Here is a 16,999-nt window from a genome sequence, read left to right as displayed (position 1 = left end):
CGCAAGTTAAATACTAAAGATTGAATAACAATAACGGTAAGTCTAGACTTAGATACACTATATTCTGGGAACTGTAGAACTAGAACAACCAACAAATAAGACTGACTCATATACACATAACACAACTGCAGTGTACCGACTTTTCACGTTATTAAAACATATACAGAAAACACAGATTAAACTGCACTAATTGGAAGTATGGTTAAATTCCGCATCTGTTTCTTATTGTTTCTATGGTCCCCCCTCATCGGATACTGAAGCAGTAACTTAGGCTTTCTTCTCGTCTAGCAAACAATTATTAAACAATGTTAAATGTAATTAGTATAATATATCCGATCTGTAAGTAAGTAACTAACGTCTGTATCTTCTTTCATGTTGAAATAGCATTGTCATTGTTAGTAAACTTTTATTCTGTAGCTGCTGCTGTAGCCAATTTAGTATATACTAAATGTTATATAACATTATCATTTAATCACTTATTCTTTTTGTGTGTAGGAATGCTGGATTAGCTCTCAAAGTACGAACTAACTTTCCAGTGAACTGAGTAAACATGAACTGGTCGGTATGTACACTAAAACATGGATTGCTTGCGGAGTACGGATTGCAAGTACAACGCCGCTGTAAAGCCATGAAACAGCAGAACAACTTATATAATATATATATATACAGTTATTATAATATGCTAATAAGTCTTAACGTAGGTAAATCACGCAGCAATATTATGTGTATTTGCAAAACATACTAAGTAAGATGCCCTCTGATTGCATATTATATTTCAAGTTGATTGAGCAAATTATATCATGACAGTTTCTTGTATTGCTAGTCATAAGCTTATTCCAACATGTTATAATGTATAAAATTTCCATAGGCTTAAATTATTCAAATTTCTGAACAACCGTGAACCGATACCTGTTTTATGGAATTTTGTTCTTTAGGACTATGTAATAGTAAACGTCTGGACTTTAACATTATACTTAAACTAGTTAACTGAAGATAACGATGATGATGTTTAAAATCTAGACAAAACTGAGCCGTAAATTTGTTTAATTATTTCCAAGTCTGTAAAATTTAAAGTCTAGAATTAAACGGTATTATCGGCATTGCGTTGTGTATCAGGTTTCAATCTATAATTATTATAATCGATACATTTGAAGTATTTACTATAATCGGCCAATAAAGACTTTAAGTAAATGATAACATCTGGCACACAAGGCACACTCTCACGAAACAACAGTGTAAGTTGAAGAAGTACCTTTTCTGACGACCTTTTAAAACGATATTTTACCATTTCCTTGGGATGATAAATGTCGGTTATCATAGGGAGGCGACACTGTACTGTCGGCACAGAAACGAGATAAGACAACAGATAAGCAGTCGGCACTCGGCAGCAAACAATGGCAAAAACACCACAACTTACCTTAAAAACAGGCTCAAAAACAGAACTTATAATGAAAACGAATACTGTGAAGAGCTAGGAATGTAAACGAATAGAACACAAAGTTTCACATTTCAGTAAGACATCCTGTGTTATCAGTAACCATCCTGAAAACAGTGGACACAGCACACCATGCCACTAAAACAGTGCCACTGGAATAGCCGGCCATTCAATAGTACCACGTGATGACCTACCTTGAAATATAAGGTATGCTTGAAAAAAATGGCAAATATGACCCAAGCTTAATTTTCTCAGCTCATTGTACTAGCAACCAATGTTAATATCTCGTGTACAGAATCATTACTGCCCAGGTAAATTTGTCCCCGTCAATAATTAGCACTTTGCTCAGCCATAACTCATCTACATAGCCACCAGGTTGGTATAATCTATCTCTCATCATCATGGGAACAGTTACTTAGTAACCATTGGTTACTTGGTAACCATTGGTTACTTAGTAACCATCTCATCTAGCTATAGGAGCTCGGTTGCGAGGGGTGAAGACCGTGGCGGGGTACTTAGACACAGTTTCCAGTATTTCATCGTCTCCTTTTGTTAGAAGATGGTTTATTACATCCTGAAAAGTAATGTTTGGTTATCATTATGATTAAGTATTTATAAACATTTTAAACAAATGTGAGGTTTGTTTCCAGCAAATAATTCGCCCATGTAAACCAGAGCGATATTAAATTATAAAGTTGAGTAACTGACCAGCTCTTTTTGTTCGACGTTGTGCACATTTTCTTGCATGTCTTTCACTACTGCTAATCTGAAATTTAATGTTATTTATCCCGTGATTATGTTTATTTAAATCCTCCACCTGACTTTCCAAAATAACATCTTTCCCTCAGCCTCTTGAAGGATTTTACCAAGATACGGACATTCATGACGCACACAAAAATAAAGATGTATCAACCGTGTCAACAGAATCTAAATCCTGAGTCCTCGTTCAATAATGTTCGTAAGCAGCTGTAACACCACAAAGACCAAAAGCCAAGGGGTATTTTGGGGTATTATGGGGGACCTTATTAGTTTTTATGGGGGACCTTACAATTAAATTCATTCCAAAACCAATTAAAGCATTCCCATATACCCCACCCCCCCCCCGCCCCCCACAAAATACTATCACATTTACCTGGACAGATTGTAGAGGCTGGGTATGTTACTGGACAGATCCAGTAGTTCTATACTCTCTTCCACTGTTAGACTGGTTGTTATCGCATCGTAGGCCCACTGGGGGATGTTCCGTCCTGTTACCAGGAGTCTGGGGGAGATATTGGGTTAGAAAGAGGTATATAATCACGTGATCATGGCCATGGGGCGGATGAGATAGACCTTGGGGAACATACATGGGAGGGAAAGGAGCTAGTTTAGATAGTGAGGGGTATAACATGGGTGAAGCTAGAGGTAGGATTAAGGAGTAAGGAGTAAGGAGTAAGGAGTAAGGAGTAAGGAGGTAGGAGTAAGGAGTAAGGAGTAAGGAGTAAGGAGTAAGTAGTAAGGAGTAAGGAGTAAGTAGTAAGGAGTAAGGAGGTAGGAGTAAGGAGTAAGGAGGTAGGAGTAAGGAGTAAGAAGTAAGGAGTAAAGAGTAAGGAGTAAGGAGTAAGGAGTAAGGAGTAAGGAGTAAGGAGGTAGGAGTAAGGAGTAAGGAGGTAGGAGTAAGGAGTAAGGAGTAAGGAGTAAGGAGTAAGGAGTAAGGATGCGTAAGAAAATGGCATTGCATATAAAAGAAAACAAATGAAAATGGGTCATGTTCTAGTACAGTTACGTAATATTCTCGCACAAATAGCGACCAAATACATCAGGCCGCATACCAATTAACATGTCCTCACAATTCTGTTCTTCTGTAAGATGGGCAAAGGAAAACCAGCCCATGTCCAAACCTACTAGCGGTGCACAAGTGAAACAAAAGTAGTTCGGCACGTACTGAAGTAGAGAAGAGAACTGCGAAAGGATATTCATTTAGATAAAATTTGTAATTTAGTTCGACAGGGATGAAAATTTGGAGAACTTAAGTTGTCGAACTACATTACGTGTCGAACTACAGTACGTACGAGAATCAGACAGGTAACGTGCGTGTAAAACAAACCTAGTAGCGGGCCACAAATAAAGAAATAAAACAAACCTATTCTGTACAAGGGGTAATGGGGTGTGCATATGTAAAACAGATTCCAGTTGAACTAACAAAAGCTAAAGACTACACAACAGACAATGTGGTTTCAGAGCCGAATCTCCCTCTTGTCTCAAAACGAACTAGACAGCGAGGGTTGAATCACCCAAATTAGCGCCACTATGACGCACAATAAATCCAAATTTTCACGTGACAAACCTAAATTTTCACGTGATTTAGACCCTGGGAGAAGCTGATCCTAAAATTAGCTCATTCTCCACCACATAAAGTTCAACCTATGCAAATGCCTAAAACGCCCGAATGTAAACCTTACGTGTTGCGACCGTTATCCTAATGATGTTACACAATAGAAAGAATATATAATACTCTTGAAGATCTCCCCTCGGCCTCCCCCCTCTCGCTCTCTCTCTCTGACTCCCTCCCCTCTCTCTCTCCCTCTCTCTGTTATGTCTTTGTCCAGTGTAAGAACAGTTTTACTAATTGAGCCGCCTCTTGTGGCAGTGTAATTGGGGAGGCATGTAGTGGTCTTTTAGTGAGAGATGGAGGGAATGGCTGGTTGAGACGATGTCATGTGACGGAGACGAGATGTCATGTGATAGATCACACCCAATCATAGTCCAGGTATCAGGGAGGTGTACATGTTACACGTGGATGGATACTGTATGTATTAAATAATTATGCGGTGAATATTCAGTAGCTATCTATCAAGAATTGACACAGCAAACTATACAGTGTACTTTTCAATGTCAAAGGGTTCTACATTTAAACCATCTAGACTTTGAACTTAGATAATTTTCTGAGTTGAAGTATAATGTAAAATAGCTAATATGAAGTAGAATTTACTATAAGTGGGGAGGTGAAGCATATTTGCTGACACGTGACACCTAATTGCTATTTGCTGCTTGAAGCTTATTGGCAAATCGTTGACACGTGTCATAAAGCATGCCCAATCTAATACTCTAATAGTAACATTTATAATCAAGTTTTTAGTAAGATAAGATATATCTGTCCAACCTACTTGATGATTTCTGTGTTTTTCGACTCTATAGCGATGGAGAGGGCTGACCTCCCATGTCTGTTTTTGTGGTATACGTCAGCTCCGTAGTGGAGTAACAGTGCTATAATGTGTAGGTTTGTGTTTCCTTGTTCTAACGCTGTGGTATTGTCGTAATAACAATCTGTTAGAAAAATAGATTCGATCTAATTACGTTAGAATGCCTATTTGTTCAACTCGTGTCATTTGATTAAATCAAGTAATTTCTGCGAACTTGAACATTTCTTAGCATTACTTCTACCAGATCAATTGTTCTATTAATCAAATTTATAATTTTATATTTACGGAGCTCAATATCATCCCAAGATTCACAGAGCTCAATATCATCCCATTTCGAACCTGCGATAAGTGGAGTATCTCCGTCCTCATTAGCAATGTTGACATCAGCAAACTTGGACAGGAGAATGTTCGCACAAATAAGCTTGTTCTGAGTATCGCTGTAGTTGGTAACGGCTGCTGCTCGTGCCATTCCTTCGCACTTCGCAAGCTATTAATGTTGGAGTTAATAAAGCTATTAATTGCGTGTTAGAATCTTGTTGATTGCGTGTTAGACTTGAATAACTTGATTTAAATGTTCATTCAATAATTATTAATTATTGTATTCTTCAGAAATTTGAATGAAGATGTCGTGAATAATTCATTGTAAAACGATTCAAGAGTAAAACGATTTTATTTAAGATACGATTTAAATAAGTAAACTTAAAAATGGCAGTTCAACCTTCTGCTCAAAAATCTGTTTGTAGATAAAAGAAATAAATAGTAGAACAGTCAAAGAGAACAGAAACACTTATTGAGAAAAATAATGGGGTTCACACTATTTTCTGTAAAGATTATTATTACTTTACAAATACAACTTCTCGATAAACTTTTCATAAAAAACACTTGAATATTAATAATAATGATGATTACAACAAATCCATTAGAACAAGTCAGGTGAAAAATACTTAGTAACATGCAAATTTGAAGAATGCATGTAAACAGTGTAAGCAATTATTATGCACACTTCTACAAAATTGACACAAAAATTAAGTATTAATTCTATGCTTACTGCGCATATTACTTTAAAATTACGGAAATAAATAAGTTGCAGCAAAATAACCTTATTTACGAGCGTAGATGCAACGACCAATGCCACTAATCCTCCACTGTGGTGTCACCATGGCACCAGCCAATAATGGCATCATGGTGGCTTTGGTCATTGCACCTAAGCCCTTATTTGCTGCTAAAATACGATAACTATGGACTAAACAAAAATGCAACATGGCCGTCTTGCGTGGCAAGTAACACGAGGACACATAATACCGCTAAAATAAATTAATAAGTTACACTAAGTTTGCTCCAGCAACGCATCAGAGGCCGCATGCAGTGCGTCGGACAGTGATGTTGGACTTTTAAACGGCTCTTTTTCCGGATCATTTTCCGTGTTGCTCCCTCCAGGGCCAGGGGTTTCTTCAGCAAATATTTCTGAAGGAAAGTCCGTGTCAGACGAAGCATTGGATCTTTCTCCTGCGGTAGAGGAGCGTTTTTTGGTTCCTGTTTCCGGTATTGAGTATTTCTGGTCGTCTGTTGGTTCACACTGTACACAGGCTATTTGGGGCTGGGTTGGTCCTGACTCCTCGGTCTTAACCTCCGCTGTTTCATCAGCAGTTGAACTCCTTGATGATTCAGATGCAGGTTCTTTCAGAGAGGGACTAGGAGAACCTTCCGAAGGGTTTGGAGACTTTAGACCGTTAGTTTGTGATTGATTAGAATCACTAGCAGGTTGAGGAGATGGCTGGGCAGATCCACTCTTTGGAGGACTCATAGCAGAAGGTGACGAAGGGACAGACAGTGGGGAGTTTCTAGTAGGAGGAGATTCAGGGACAGGCAGGTGGGATAGAGCGGGAACAGGGGAGGATGGAGCAGATCGTGCTGGAACAGGACTGGAGGGACCTTTAGCTGGCTGACGGGACGGCTGCAAACCAAGGGCACTTAAAGTAGCCGACACGTTGATGGGTTGGGAGGGGTTGGGAGGTGTGCTCAATGAGGAGGTTGTTGTTGTTGGTGCTATCTGACTGGTTGGAGGTTGGGAGGTCAGTTCGGGAGCCAACGACCTCCTTTGAAGTGAGGTTGTTACCAGGGTAGAGGTGGGCACACTTGTCGTTTTAACAGGACTGGGACCATCTATCACGACCACTTGTGGGGGTGATTTCGATTTCTGTTGAGAAATGGTGGGCGGCATTGGCCTTTTTTGGATGGACAACACTGGCCTTTTGGATATCTTGTTAACTAGCGATTTGAGAGCCGATGCATTGGTGTTTCCAACAGTGAGAACAGGTTTAATGTGGGAGCTGCCTATCTGGAGAGGGTACTGTTGTTGTGGTTTTGTTAGGGCTTGTGGCTTCGGTAGAGGAATACCTTGGGCCGATTGTAGTGGAGCAGATCTAGGCTGGGTCAACTGCAGACCACTTGCATTCGATGATTTAGAGGTTGACGGAGCCTCAACATCAATTATTACAGGGTCGTTGGTTTTAGTAACTCTAACAACAGCAGCGGAGTCTGACGTCATGCGTTGTTGCTGAAGTATTTGAGCGGTGACAGATCGAGGGCTCACTGGCTGAATGGGAGATTTTCCACTTGCTGACTGAGGAGCGTTGTATGGTGTTACCGATGGTAGCTTAGAGGTCTTAAACAGACTTATTCCTTTCAAAAACGAATTAGACACAGTCGGCACGGTTCTTGGGTTGTTGCTGGATAAAGGAGCTTTGGATGATGATGGATTGGAAAAAAGCTGGCGAGCTGCAGGACTTTTCTGCAGTTTGGAATTATTCAAGGCACTCCTTTGAACCATCTGTTTAGGTGAGAGGGCTCCTGATTTTGACAGGGGACTTGGTCCGGGAGATATTGAACTTATATCCGATGTTGCTTTTTGCAGGTCATTTGTTACCAACTTGACACATTTCTTGATCGAATCTTGGAATATGCTGGTTGAATCAATGGTACCTGCAGTGCGCCTTCGTTTTGCTAGGTTTGCAAGGTTGGCTGCTCTTATATTAGCCCCGGACATATTGTGCCTTTTTCGGCCACTTACAGTCAAGGTAGTACCTGAAAGGATTCGTCTGTTGGTACTTTGTAAGAATCTTAGACTATTTTAGAAAATAATTTTCCAGTTGATTATAAATATAATACAGGGTGGGCCAAAAGTCAGTGTGCAAACGTTGGGTCTTATACCTCCGCCGTGTTTTATATTTGAGAGCTGTTGCTTTGCAGATGGCATACAGTACTTACTGTACATACTGTACTTACTGGTTCGAGGATTCCGTCGTCAAAATTTGAAAATTCGAATATTTTAGACCACGTCCATTCAATATTAAAACACCTATATTGTTTTCTCTGAACATGCTGAACGCCTAATTTTTTCAGAGACGGTAGATTATCAAATGTTGCATATGATCTGAAAACATGAGGCAAAACGGATTAGAAATGACGAAGTTATCAAGCATTTTGAGTATCTCGTTAACAAAATTGACTGGGTGATTATGTGACACCGTGACACGACACCTTAATTGGGCACCCTTAACAATTCCCATAATGTTTAACGGGGTAGTTAACGGGGTCACCTTATCACGTGATTAGGTAAACCAATCACCTGATCACACGTAATGAATAAACTCGTTATGCTTCATATCTCGGTCATCTGAGAAGCTACAGTTCTAATTCTTTCAGGACAAACGTAATTCTAATGGCCAAACACTATTCAATAACATTTAGCTTGATCCGACTATCCAAACTATCAAATAAATGTGAAGATGAACCTCCATTTGAAAAAAATGAACGCGAATATTTTTCGAGTTGACAAATTCCTCGAACCAGTGGTGGTACTAAGTCATACCAGAAGGAAGTATTTCAATTGGGCACTCAGTGACTGAGCTATTAAGGCCAACGTTTGCACACTGACTTTTGGCCCACCCCGTATAATAGATCATTTTGAAGATGTTTTACTTCAACTTGCTACATAATATTGAATATTGGTATTAAAACAAAATCTAAGTTGAAGTCAGATCATTCGAATCAGTGCTAAACTTTAAGCTACAGGCAGGGGGTAAAACTTGCATGTTACTTTTTTCGAGCCAGAGTAAAATAAATCTCACCTTTATTGGAACTGAAATGAGCAGTTGCCTCAGTAACGCTTGATAAACATGAGGAGAATAAGCGGCTTAGCTTGTCACTTGCTTTGACAGCACCAGAACTATGGATTGTGGAGACTTCAAGCTGAAGAGCTTGTTGAGTATATCCATCTTCGTGCAACTGGCTGAAAATTGGCTTGATAATTATATCAAATAAAATGATTTTAAAAACCATATTATAAGTGCATAATTTTCAATAATATTTAGCTACTGCCAAACTGAATCGTTGATAACTTATCAATAAAACTGAACAGTTGTAATTCCACATTTTAAAAATAGTGTCACACCATGCCAGCGTTACACCAGTGTTACACCAGTGTCACACCAGTGTCACACCAGTGTCACACCATTTTTATACCAGTGTCACACCAGTGTCACACCAGTGTCACACTGCACCAGTGTTACACCACTTTAATACTTTCAACACTACTATATTACAAATAATTTGAGCCTGAAGATGGCGTTGACGCCGAAAATTTGCCCTTACTCCTAACTTCCTTGTTTCACTTGTCCTTGTCTCTTCCAACCGGATAATATCCAGATATCAGTATTTCAATCATGAGACTAATAAACAGCGAACTACTCCGTTATTTGATAGAGTGTTACACCAGTTTTACACCAGTTTTACACTCACCTTATCATCAGGTAGTAGAGATATTTCTTCTCTGGAGAGAGTATCCGCATGTTGACATACAAGCAATTACCTTAACTGAATTAAATATAATGTAAGTTTTGAATATATATAATGTAAGCTTCATAACATCGAAGTAAATCAGCTTTCGATCACAAGACTCAGTTATAAATTTGGATAATATTTGCCCTAATTGACTTATATAAGCCAACCCTTAATGCCAATTTTGATTAAAATAGTGATATAAATCTTCATTAAATTTAAATGAAAATTACCACTATTATTATATACTATACTAGCCATAATTATAAAGAATCATATTTTATCATTTAAATGTACATTCTTCATTGAATAAATAGAAAGTTAATTAACGTTATGGATTAATTGTACTGGCTTACAGATTTGTACCTTTCCCCCTTGATAATTTTTATTCATTCTTTTGAAAATATCATCATAATTACAGCATGACCTTTATATATCTTGCAAAAGATTCAATAAAAATGTCCAAGGGGGAAAGGTTCAAATTTGTAAGCCAGTAAAATTAAAGCCAGTACAATTAAATTCAATGAGGCAAGCTTTCTGTAACATTCACACAATAGCTATGTTGAAAATGGTGTATGTAAAATGTGAATGACTTGTAATTGTCATTCACATTTTAATGCAACAAGCATTCTGTAAGTTTCACACGATAGCTTTGTGGAAAATGGCACTGTACGTAAAATGTAAATGACAAGTCATGCATTGAAAATGAATATGGGGCACATGATTCCAATCTTATATTTGAGCTGAAAGGTTGTTCAATGTCATTAATCAAAAATATGGGTCACTTTCCAAGAAATATCTGAGCCTTATTAGTTACTACTGCAGTATTCAGAAAACTGTTTAATGTTACTGAACTATATTTTAAGAATTTAATAAATAAAAATAGGTTTAATTAATTGGATGTCATAAGATGAAATTTTAATGTTAAAAAGGTAAAATAATTTAATAATGTCATAAAAATTCAACTGTGTAATGTGTAATATCACAAGTCAAATAAAAAACTCGTTTGGTTCGCAACCATAACGAAAATTGCTTACAATCTAGTCTATAGTCTTTACAAACTTATTCGTGTACAATTTCAAAATCTTGAATAAATTTTTTTACTCCTGGTCTCTCTTTTACCAGTAACTGTTTTCTTTTGTGCATTTTCGACCTGAACTTTTCTTTTTTCTTTAGCTGCAAGATAAGCCTGATATTGAGGAGACTGAAGGTATACTGCAGAAGCTTTGCGATACTCTACCCTTTCAGCTTCATATGGATCGATATATTTTTGTTTTTCTTCATCATCCAAACTTGTCCATTTCTGTCCGATCATCTTACCAATCTCACCAAACTTTAATTTAGGATTATCCTCCTTCATTGCTTTCCAAGCTTGATTGCAGAATCTCAAATAAGGCATCTTTGGCCTCTCAGGAGGTATTGGTAGCTGTAACTATGTGTATGACATCCTAGGATGACAACTGGATATTATCATCATGGTACATGGATTGAACTTTCCATTTGCAAATTTAATTTACAATTCTTGATGTAGGTAAAATGTGTGTATAATTTTCCATGAGCTGGATTGTAATTCCTCAGATTGAAATTAAGTCACTTTAGATTGTACACACAATGTGTTTCAATGTGAACAATGTGCTGTAAATTATTTGAAGAATATTTGGTCTCAATTATGCTCATCGCCAGCTCAACTAGCCCCAGTCATTCTGCCTATCTCATTGTAATTTAATTTAATGTATAAATCAATAGAATTGCCCTCATAGAAGGTTTCAACCTACATTTTCAATAGTCACGAAACTCAACATTATTTGTGTAAGGCAACGTTATTATATACTGTTGTTAATTGCGCTATACATAATGATTTTTTTTTTTGATTTTAAACTTTCACAAAATAGCAAAATATATACAAATGTACAGCAAATCGAACAAACATATAAAATGGGCCGAAATGTATAAATTATGCTATAAAGCGTGGGTCAGTGAAACAAGTACTGAAGACAACTTACAAAACACAAGTTTTATGGCTATAAGGTCATGGCCTGAACTTTAATAGTCAAGTGATGCTAAAGCAGAGCACAAATATGTAATAAGTTAATAGATAAAAATACTGATTCAATGATTAAAATTATAGCTGTGAGTGTCAGGATGTTACTGTTGCAGACCGTATCACTTGCACTGCTCTGTTGTACAGCTGCACTGTAGTTCTGAATCCCAGACTCCACCGTTGTTTGCACTGTCATGTCTCCTTAACCGATGTCTTAAACAACTGTAGTTCTTTGTCCTTCTGCACAAGCAGCTGGCTCTGCAGCCTGATCACCTTATCGTTGTCTGCTAGCGCTTCCGCTAGCAGACTGATTATCAGGGAAAAATCTGTGATGATATCCATTTACAAAGCTTTGATAAGACCCCATTTAGAGTATTGTGGTCAATTGTCGAGTCCGGTTGCGGCTCATGGAAGTTGGGGGATCATCTTGGAGCTGGAGAGCGTCCAGTGTAGAGGCGGTTTACCCGTCTGATTGACGAGGTGGGTACTCTTCCATACAGTCGTCGACTGGAAATCCTCAATTTAACAACGCTGGCAGAGCAGGGAATACGTGGGGATCTCATTGAATCTTATAAAATGATAAGTGGTTTGGTCAAACAGTAGATACAGTAAAAGTAGCAGTAAAATAAAGAAAGTCCACAGTTCTTTTCTTCCGGAGAGGGTGAGACCATATTGGAACAAACTCCCCTCGGATGTCAAGAATTGTGGGACTGTGTTAAGTTTTAAAATAAGATTAGAGGCTTTCAAAAAAGAGACTATTTTAAACGGATCTGTAAATGATAGTCATTTTTGGCATGTTTCGGACGAAGTATTAGGAAAGATCGAGGGATTAAATTATGCTACTAATAAAGAGAAGCACAATGAATATCTTGTGTGGAATCCTCATGTTGCTAAAAAACGTATGTAAATTAGATTCATTTTAACTTGGTTGTTTAGGCCAATAGATTTAAGATAGTTTTTAAACTTTAGTAGATATATTTTTGATGATTAGATGTGCGATGATGTTTGTGTCATTATATTTTGATTTGATTTTATTTTGATTTCCGTCTTCAAGAAATATATGATCTCTTCCATTTCAGCAATCTGGCATTCATGCGGTCGAACGAGGTCTATTGCTTCCACAAGCCGGAGTGCCAGATGCTTTTTATAAACAGTTGGAGCCATAAATATTTCGCTGTCCATTTCTCCACAAATATCATCGTTGATGATGTTCAGTTCTTTTCCCACAACGTTGTCAGACCTCAGCAGATGGTTTGTCTCCTCTCTTATTTCTTTTTTTTGTCCCCCTGCATCATTTCCTTTTCCTTTGCTTCCCCCTCTTTTCATCTTGTTACATTTCAGCTTATGTTAAGATGCCACTGCAAACGCAAGGGCTCTGAATAAAGCAAGCGCGCTACTGCAAGCGAAAAGGCTCTGGTTAGAGCAAGCGAAAAAATAAATAATAAATAAATAAAATATAGATAACGTCAATTTTTTTAAAAAGCTGCAATGAAATTTTCAATTTTACAACTTATCGATAGTTTACTTTGTACTTTGTTTAATAGTTTATTTTAAAAGAAAAAGCCCATGGCCGAAAATTTCCGCGCAAGTCAGGGATGGGCGCTTGTTTCACCTAACCATGTGCTTTCGCTTGCTCTAACCAGAGCCCTCTCGCTTGCAGTAGCGCGTGACCGCCGGAGGCGGCAAAGATCTATCCTACTTGTGAAACAAGCGCGTCACGCAGTACGCGTAGGCACTTGGCTATGTGAATGCTTTCGCGCCACTGCGGGCGCGTTTGTTTCACAAGTCAAGAAAATGCTATTGAAAACAATCATATCTTGGCAACCCTAAAAATATGAAATGCAATGACCAAGGACAAAGGTGGTAGCTCAGTTTAAAATCTTTTGGAGTATAGTATAAAAAATCAAATCAAATCAAAACATAATGACACAAACATCATCACACATCATCAAAAATATATCTACTAAAGTTTTAAAAATATTTTAAATCTATTGGCCTAAACAACCAACATAAAATGAATTTAATTTACATACAAGTGCGCGTTACACGTTACTCCATAGCACTTTTTAGCGCAAATTCTTTGATTAAAGCTATATATATATAAAATACGCACCTGGTTAATCCCGCTTCACTTCGCACTTCGACAAATAAATATAATGCCAAATGGTTGTATGTAGCGCGAAGCGTTAACTGTGCCGCGCCGCGCACTCAATGAGGCTTCTTTCGCTAGATCGGCAAAATGCGCTTTTGTGCCTCGCCGAGCTGCGAAGAATTGACATCGTCAATTAACCAAATGGTTGCTTATGCAAAGCAATGATTTGAAAGGGTTGGCATCGTAAATCAAATAATTGACTAAAATGTAAATGTTTTTAAGAATATTTTGAACATTTTTATTTGAAAATTATGCATAAGACGCAATAGCACTCAGATATAACTTGAACCTAAGGATTGCCCTAAAACATGTACGTGTGGCCAGAAATATTCAGCAAACCATGCGCTCATCTGCAAACTTGGTGGATATGTGTCACTGCGGCACAACTCGTTGAGAGACACTTTTGCAGAACTAATGAGAACTGTGAAATGCAAGGATGTGCAGACTGAGCCAAGAAAACAACAATTTCAAGAAAACAACAATTTTATTTAGTATCAATTAAAGCAAACATAAATATATTTTATATATAACTAGCAGGACCTTTTTACCAGATATCTTAGGGGACTTGGAGTAGCAAGAGAATGGATAGAAGGTATATACCTAATACAAAAATACGTCAAAAAGAATCCAGGGTGATACAGGATCGGAGAGTGCAGACCGTAAAGTTTACGCACCCACCCTTGACTCCTAAATTCTTGGTTGGGTAGGCATTTATGCGAACTTGGTCGTTTATACTCCAAGTCCCTTTGTTAAAAAATTAATAAAATTTATCTCAGGAGTTAACTTCATTCAACAATAATAATATCAATATCAATTTATCGCATAAATTTAACTATCGAATACAGGTTTGATTATCGAATATAGGTTCGATTATCAAATATAGGTTCGATCTGATATAAATTTGTAAAATAAAATATTTAATTATTAAAAACATTACATCAAGTGGTTAAAAATGGATCTGAAAGCTTATCAGCTTATAGTTCAATCATGATAGTAATATTAGGTGTGTGCTGCTGCATGTGCAATTTAATTACTGCAATTTAAAATTGGTTGGAGTCCAGGTATCTTTTAAGTCAGCTGCCTGTGATTGTACTAATAGTGCTTTGGTTCTCAATTTTATCAAGTTAATGGAAGTTTCTAGGCAATTGCTTGAAGTTAAAATTTTTTTATGAACTGTGTTCCAAAGCTTGGCTGCATTAAACAAAAAGGTATTTGATTTATTTAGAAGAATAACAGTTAGACTCGTTGCACGGTTTGAAATGTTGATGGCCTCATAAAGGGAGTAGGGGCAGTGGTACTTGATAATCTTAGAGAATTCTAAAATGCAGTGATATTTGTACAAGTTTTGAGCCGTTAGAATTTTTAGTCTATTAAAAATGGGTTTTGTATGCTCCTTTTCAAAGTGTTTATGGTCTAATTTTTGCATACCATACGGTCTAGTACAGCCAGTTCTTCTTCCAGTTGATGGTCTAGAGTTGCCAAGGGGAACAGTCCTAGGAGACCAAGCTAGGCTGGACATTTCTGCAAGATCGATTTGGAATGCTTCAGAGAGGGCATATTTTGATGTAAGGGTATTCCATGCCCCAGCCCCCTCCAATGCAAGCAAATCGATCCCTGCAATGTACCAGTTTCATGAAAATGAGAAAAAACGATGTTACAACTCAAGAGTTCTCGAAGTGGAGAAAGGAAGCTTCACACCGTTAATTTTCTCGACGTTTGGTGGAATGGGTGGTGAAGCTGAAAGACTAGTGAAGAAGCTGGCTAGTAAGATGGAGTACCACACAGGTCAAAGGTATGCAGATGCTGTGGGATATATTAGGAAGCGCCTTCGGTTTGAAATCTTGAGAACAACGGTGATTTCTCTCCGGGGAGACAGAGGGGCAAGAAAGAACTTTGTCAATATAGACAGTTTAGATTTGAACTTGGAGCCGCAAGGCCAAGGGTGATTTTCAAAACTTTGAGTTGTTGAAGGGTTTAGTTTTTTCTTTTTATATAGGGTCATTGTGACATTGTATGTGGACACGTTCATTTGAGTTTGAGGATATTGGTAAATATAAGTGACCCTATTAAAAGGCACAGTGTAGTTGACTTTGTCACACTATGAAATTACATAAACCCTTGATGGTTAGGATAATCGTCTCATCCTTCAGGGCTAACTTTGTCACATAACGATATCTTAATCAGGTGATAAGATATCGCTTAAATACGGCCGGCACGGAAATGGTTACATTGTCACACTATAAACATGTGACGGAGTAAATATGGACCCCTTGCCGCCGTTTATGACCAAATTTTGGGTGTCCAGTTGATTGGATGGGTACATATGACCATTACCTACATATTTGACGAGTTTTTTTCGTTAGATGGTGCACTCAGGTTTACTCTGTCACACATTAAAGAAAATATGTGATGAATGTTTAGGGCACCCTCATAAGCAATGCTGAGTAATGTAGGTTTATTTGATGGCCTGGAAGTGCTGGGAATTGTTATTATATCATATTGTCGTAAAGAATTGAAACACAGAAGGCACAACCAAGTTTACTTTGTCACATAATCTTTATGATATCTGAACATGTGTGAAATTGAACAAATAATGATATACCAGCTTAAACCCCTTATATTGCGTACTATCGATCAAACAACACTGCTAGTACCATGCACCAGTCACATAAATCATTATCAGGTGGTAATATGTACAGTGTCACAATTAAACTACCGCAACATGGTCAAAAATAGGGTAATTTCGTCACAAACAAAATTATTATAACTCTGTTACTCTGTTAGCTCCTTGGTGGCAAAATAACTAGTTTATCGAAATTTTTTTGATGATAAGTTACATAGTATTCTAATAGAGGTATAGATCTTCAAAATAGGGTCAAGACATGTTTACTTTGTCACATTAGTTATTATAAGAGTTAGGTAATCGTCATCAGATTAACAGATCTTTTTCGTAGTTTGGATCAATTAATATCGGCAATAAAGCATCATATGCCAATTTTAACACACTATCTTGATATTGTTGGGGCAGGGAAAGTTAATTTTGTCACATTTTCAGTTTCTTTGACAATTTAATCTAAAATTGTTAAATTGAGCTCTGATGTTCTGGACAATATTCTTCCAATCGTTTTTGAAAGAATGTTGAATTCTAATGGAGTTATAGATCTTCAAAATAGGGGCAAGACATGTTCACTTTGTCACATCAGTTATTATAAGAGTTAGGTAATCGTCATCACATTAACATATATTTTTTTGTAGTTTGGATTGATCTATATAGATAATAAAGCAGCCTATGCTAATTTTTACACTATCTTGAAATTGTTAGGGCAGGAAAAGTTAATTTTGACACATTT

General features: G+C 37.4%; 3 protein-coding genes across 4 annotated transcripts in view; all 3 read right to left on the bottom strand.

Annotated features, from left to right (window-relative positions):
* LOC134814232 (zinc finger and SCAN domain-containing protein 2-like) overlaps positions 1-16,999 on the bottom strand; it is a 55,036-nt gene that overhangs the window by 31,150 nt on the left and 6,887 nt on the right. The gene's annotated exons all lie outside the window — the stretch shown is intronic.
* LOC134814125 (cortactin-binding protein 2-like) lies at positions 934-5,100 on the bottom strand. The gene is made up of 5 exons (XM_063822160.1): positions 4,957-5,100; positions 4,582-4,717; positions 2,568-2,696; positions 2,144-2,201; positions 934-2,009 (listed from the first exon to the last, which is right to left on the bottom strand). The coding sequence occupies exons 1-5, from the start codon at positions 5,084-5,086 to the stop codon at positions 1,899-1,901; spliced, it is 564 nt and encodes a 187-aa protein (XP_063678230.1). The 5' UTR covers positions 5,087-5,100; the 3' UTR covers positions 934-1,898.
* On the bottom strand, positions 5,245-9,524 carry LOC134814547 (uncharacterized). Its single transcript, XM_063822712.1, has 3 exons — positions 9,418-9,524; positions 8,748-8,908; positions 5,245-7,701 (listed from the first exon to the last, which is right to left on the bottom strand). The coding sequence occupies exons 1-3, from the start codon at positions 9,465-9,467 to the stop codon at positions 5,945-5,947; spliced, it is 1,968 nt and encodes a 655-aa protein (XP_063678782.1). The 5' UTR covers positions 9,468-9,524; the 3' UTR covers positions 5,245-5,944.

Source organism: Bolinopsis microptera, chromosome 4 (assembly GCF_026151205.1).
Source record: "Bolinopsis microptera isolate Bmic1 chromosome 4, MBARI_Bmic_1.0, whole genome shotgun sequence".
Taxonomy (NCBI): domain Eukaryota; kingdom Metazoa; phylum Ctenophora; class Tentaculata; order Lobata; family Bolinopsidae; genus Bolinopsis; species Bolinopsis microptera.
This window is presented reverse-complemented; position numbering and strand designations above follow the sequence as displayed.

Coding starts and splice junctions, on each gene's coding strand:
- LOC134814125 (XM_063822160.1), bottom strand. CDS start 5,086: ATGGCACGAGCAGCAGCCGTTACCAACTACAGCGATACTCAGAACAAG. Junction 4,718..4,956: donor AGATACTCCACTTATCGCAG/GTTCGAAATGGG, acceptor ACAATACCACAG/CGTTAGAACAAGGAAACACA. Junction 2,010..2,143: donor ACGTCGAACAAAAAGAGCTG/GTCAGTTACTCA, acceptor ATTACTTTTCAG/GATGTAATAAACCATCTTCT.
- LOC134814547 (XM_063822712.1), bottom strand. CDS start 9,467: ATGCGGATACTCTCTCCAGAGAAGAAATATCTCTACTACCTGATGATA. Junction 8,909..9,417: donor CTCTACTACCTGATGATAAG/GTGAGTGTAAAA, acceptor GCCAATTTTCAG/CCAGTTGCACGAAGATGGAT. Junction 7,702..8,747: donor TCATTTCAGTTCCAATAAAG/GTGAGATTTATT, acceptor GAATCCTTTCAG/GTACTACCTTGACTGTAAGT.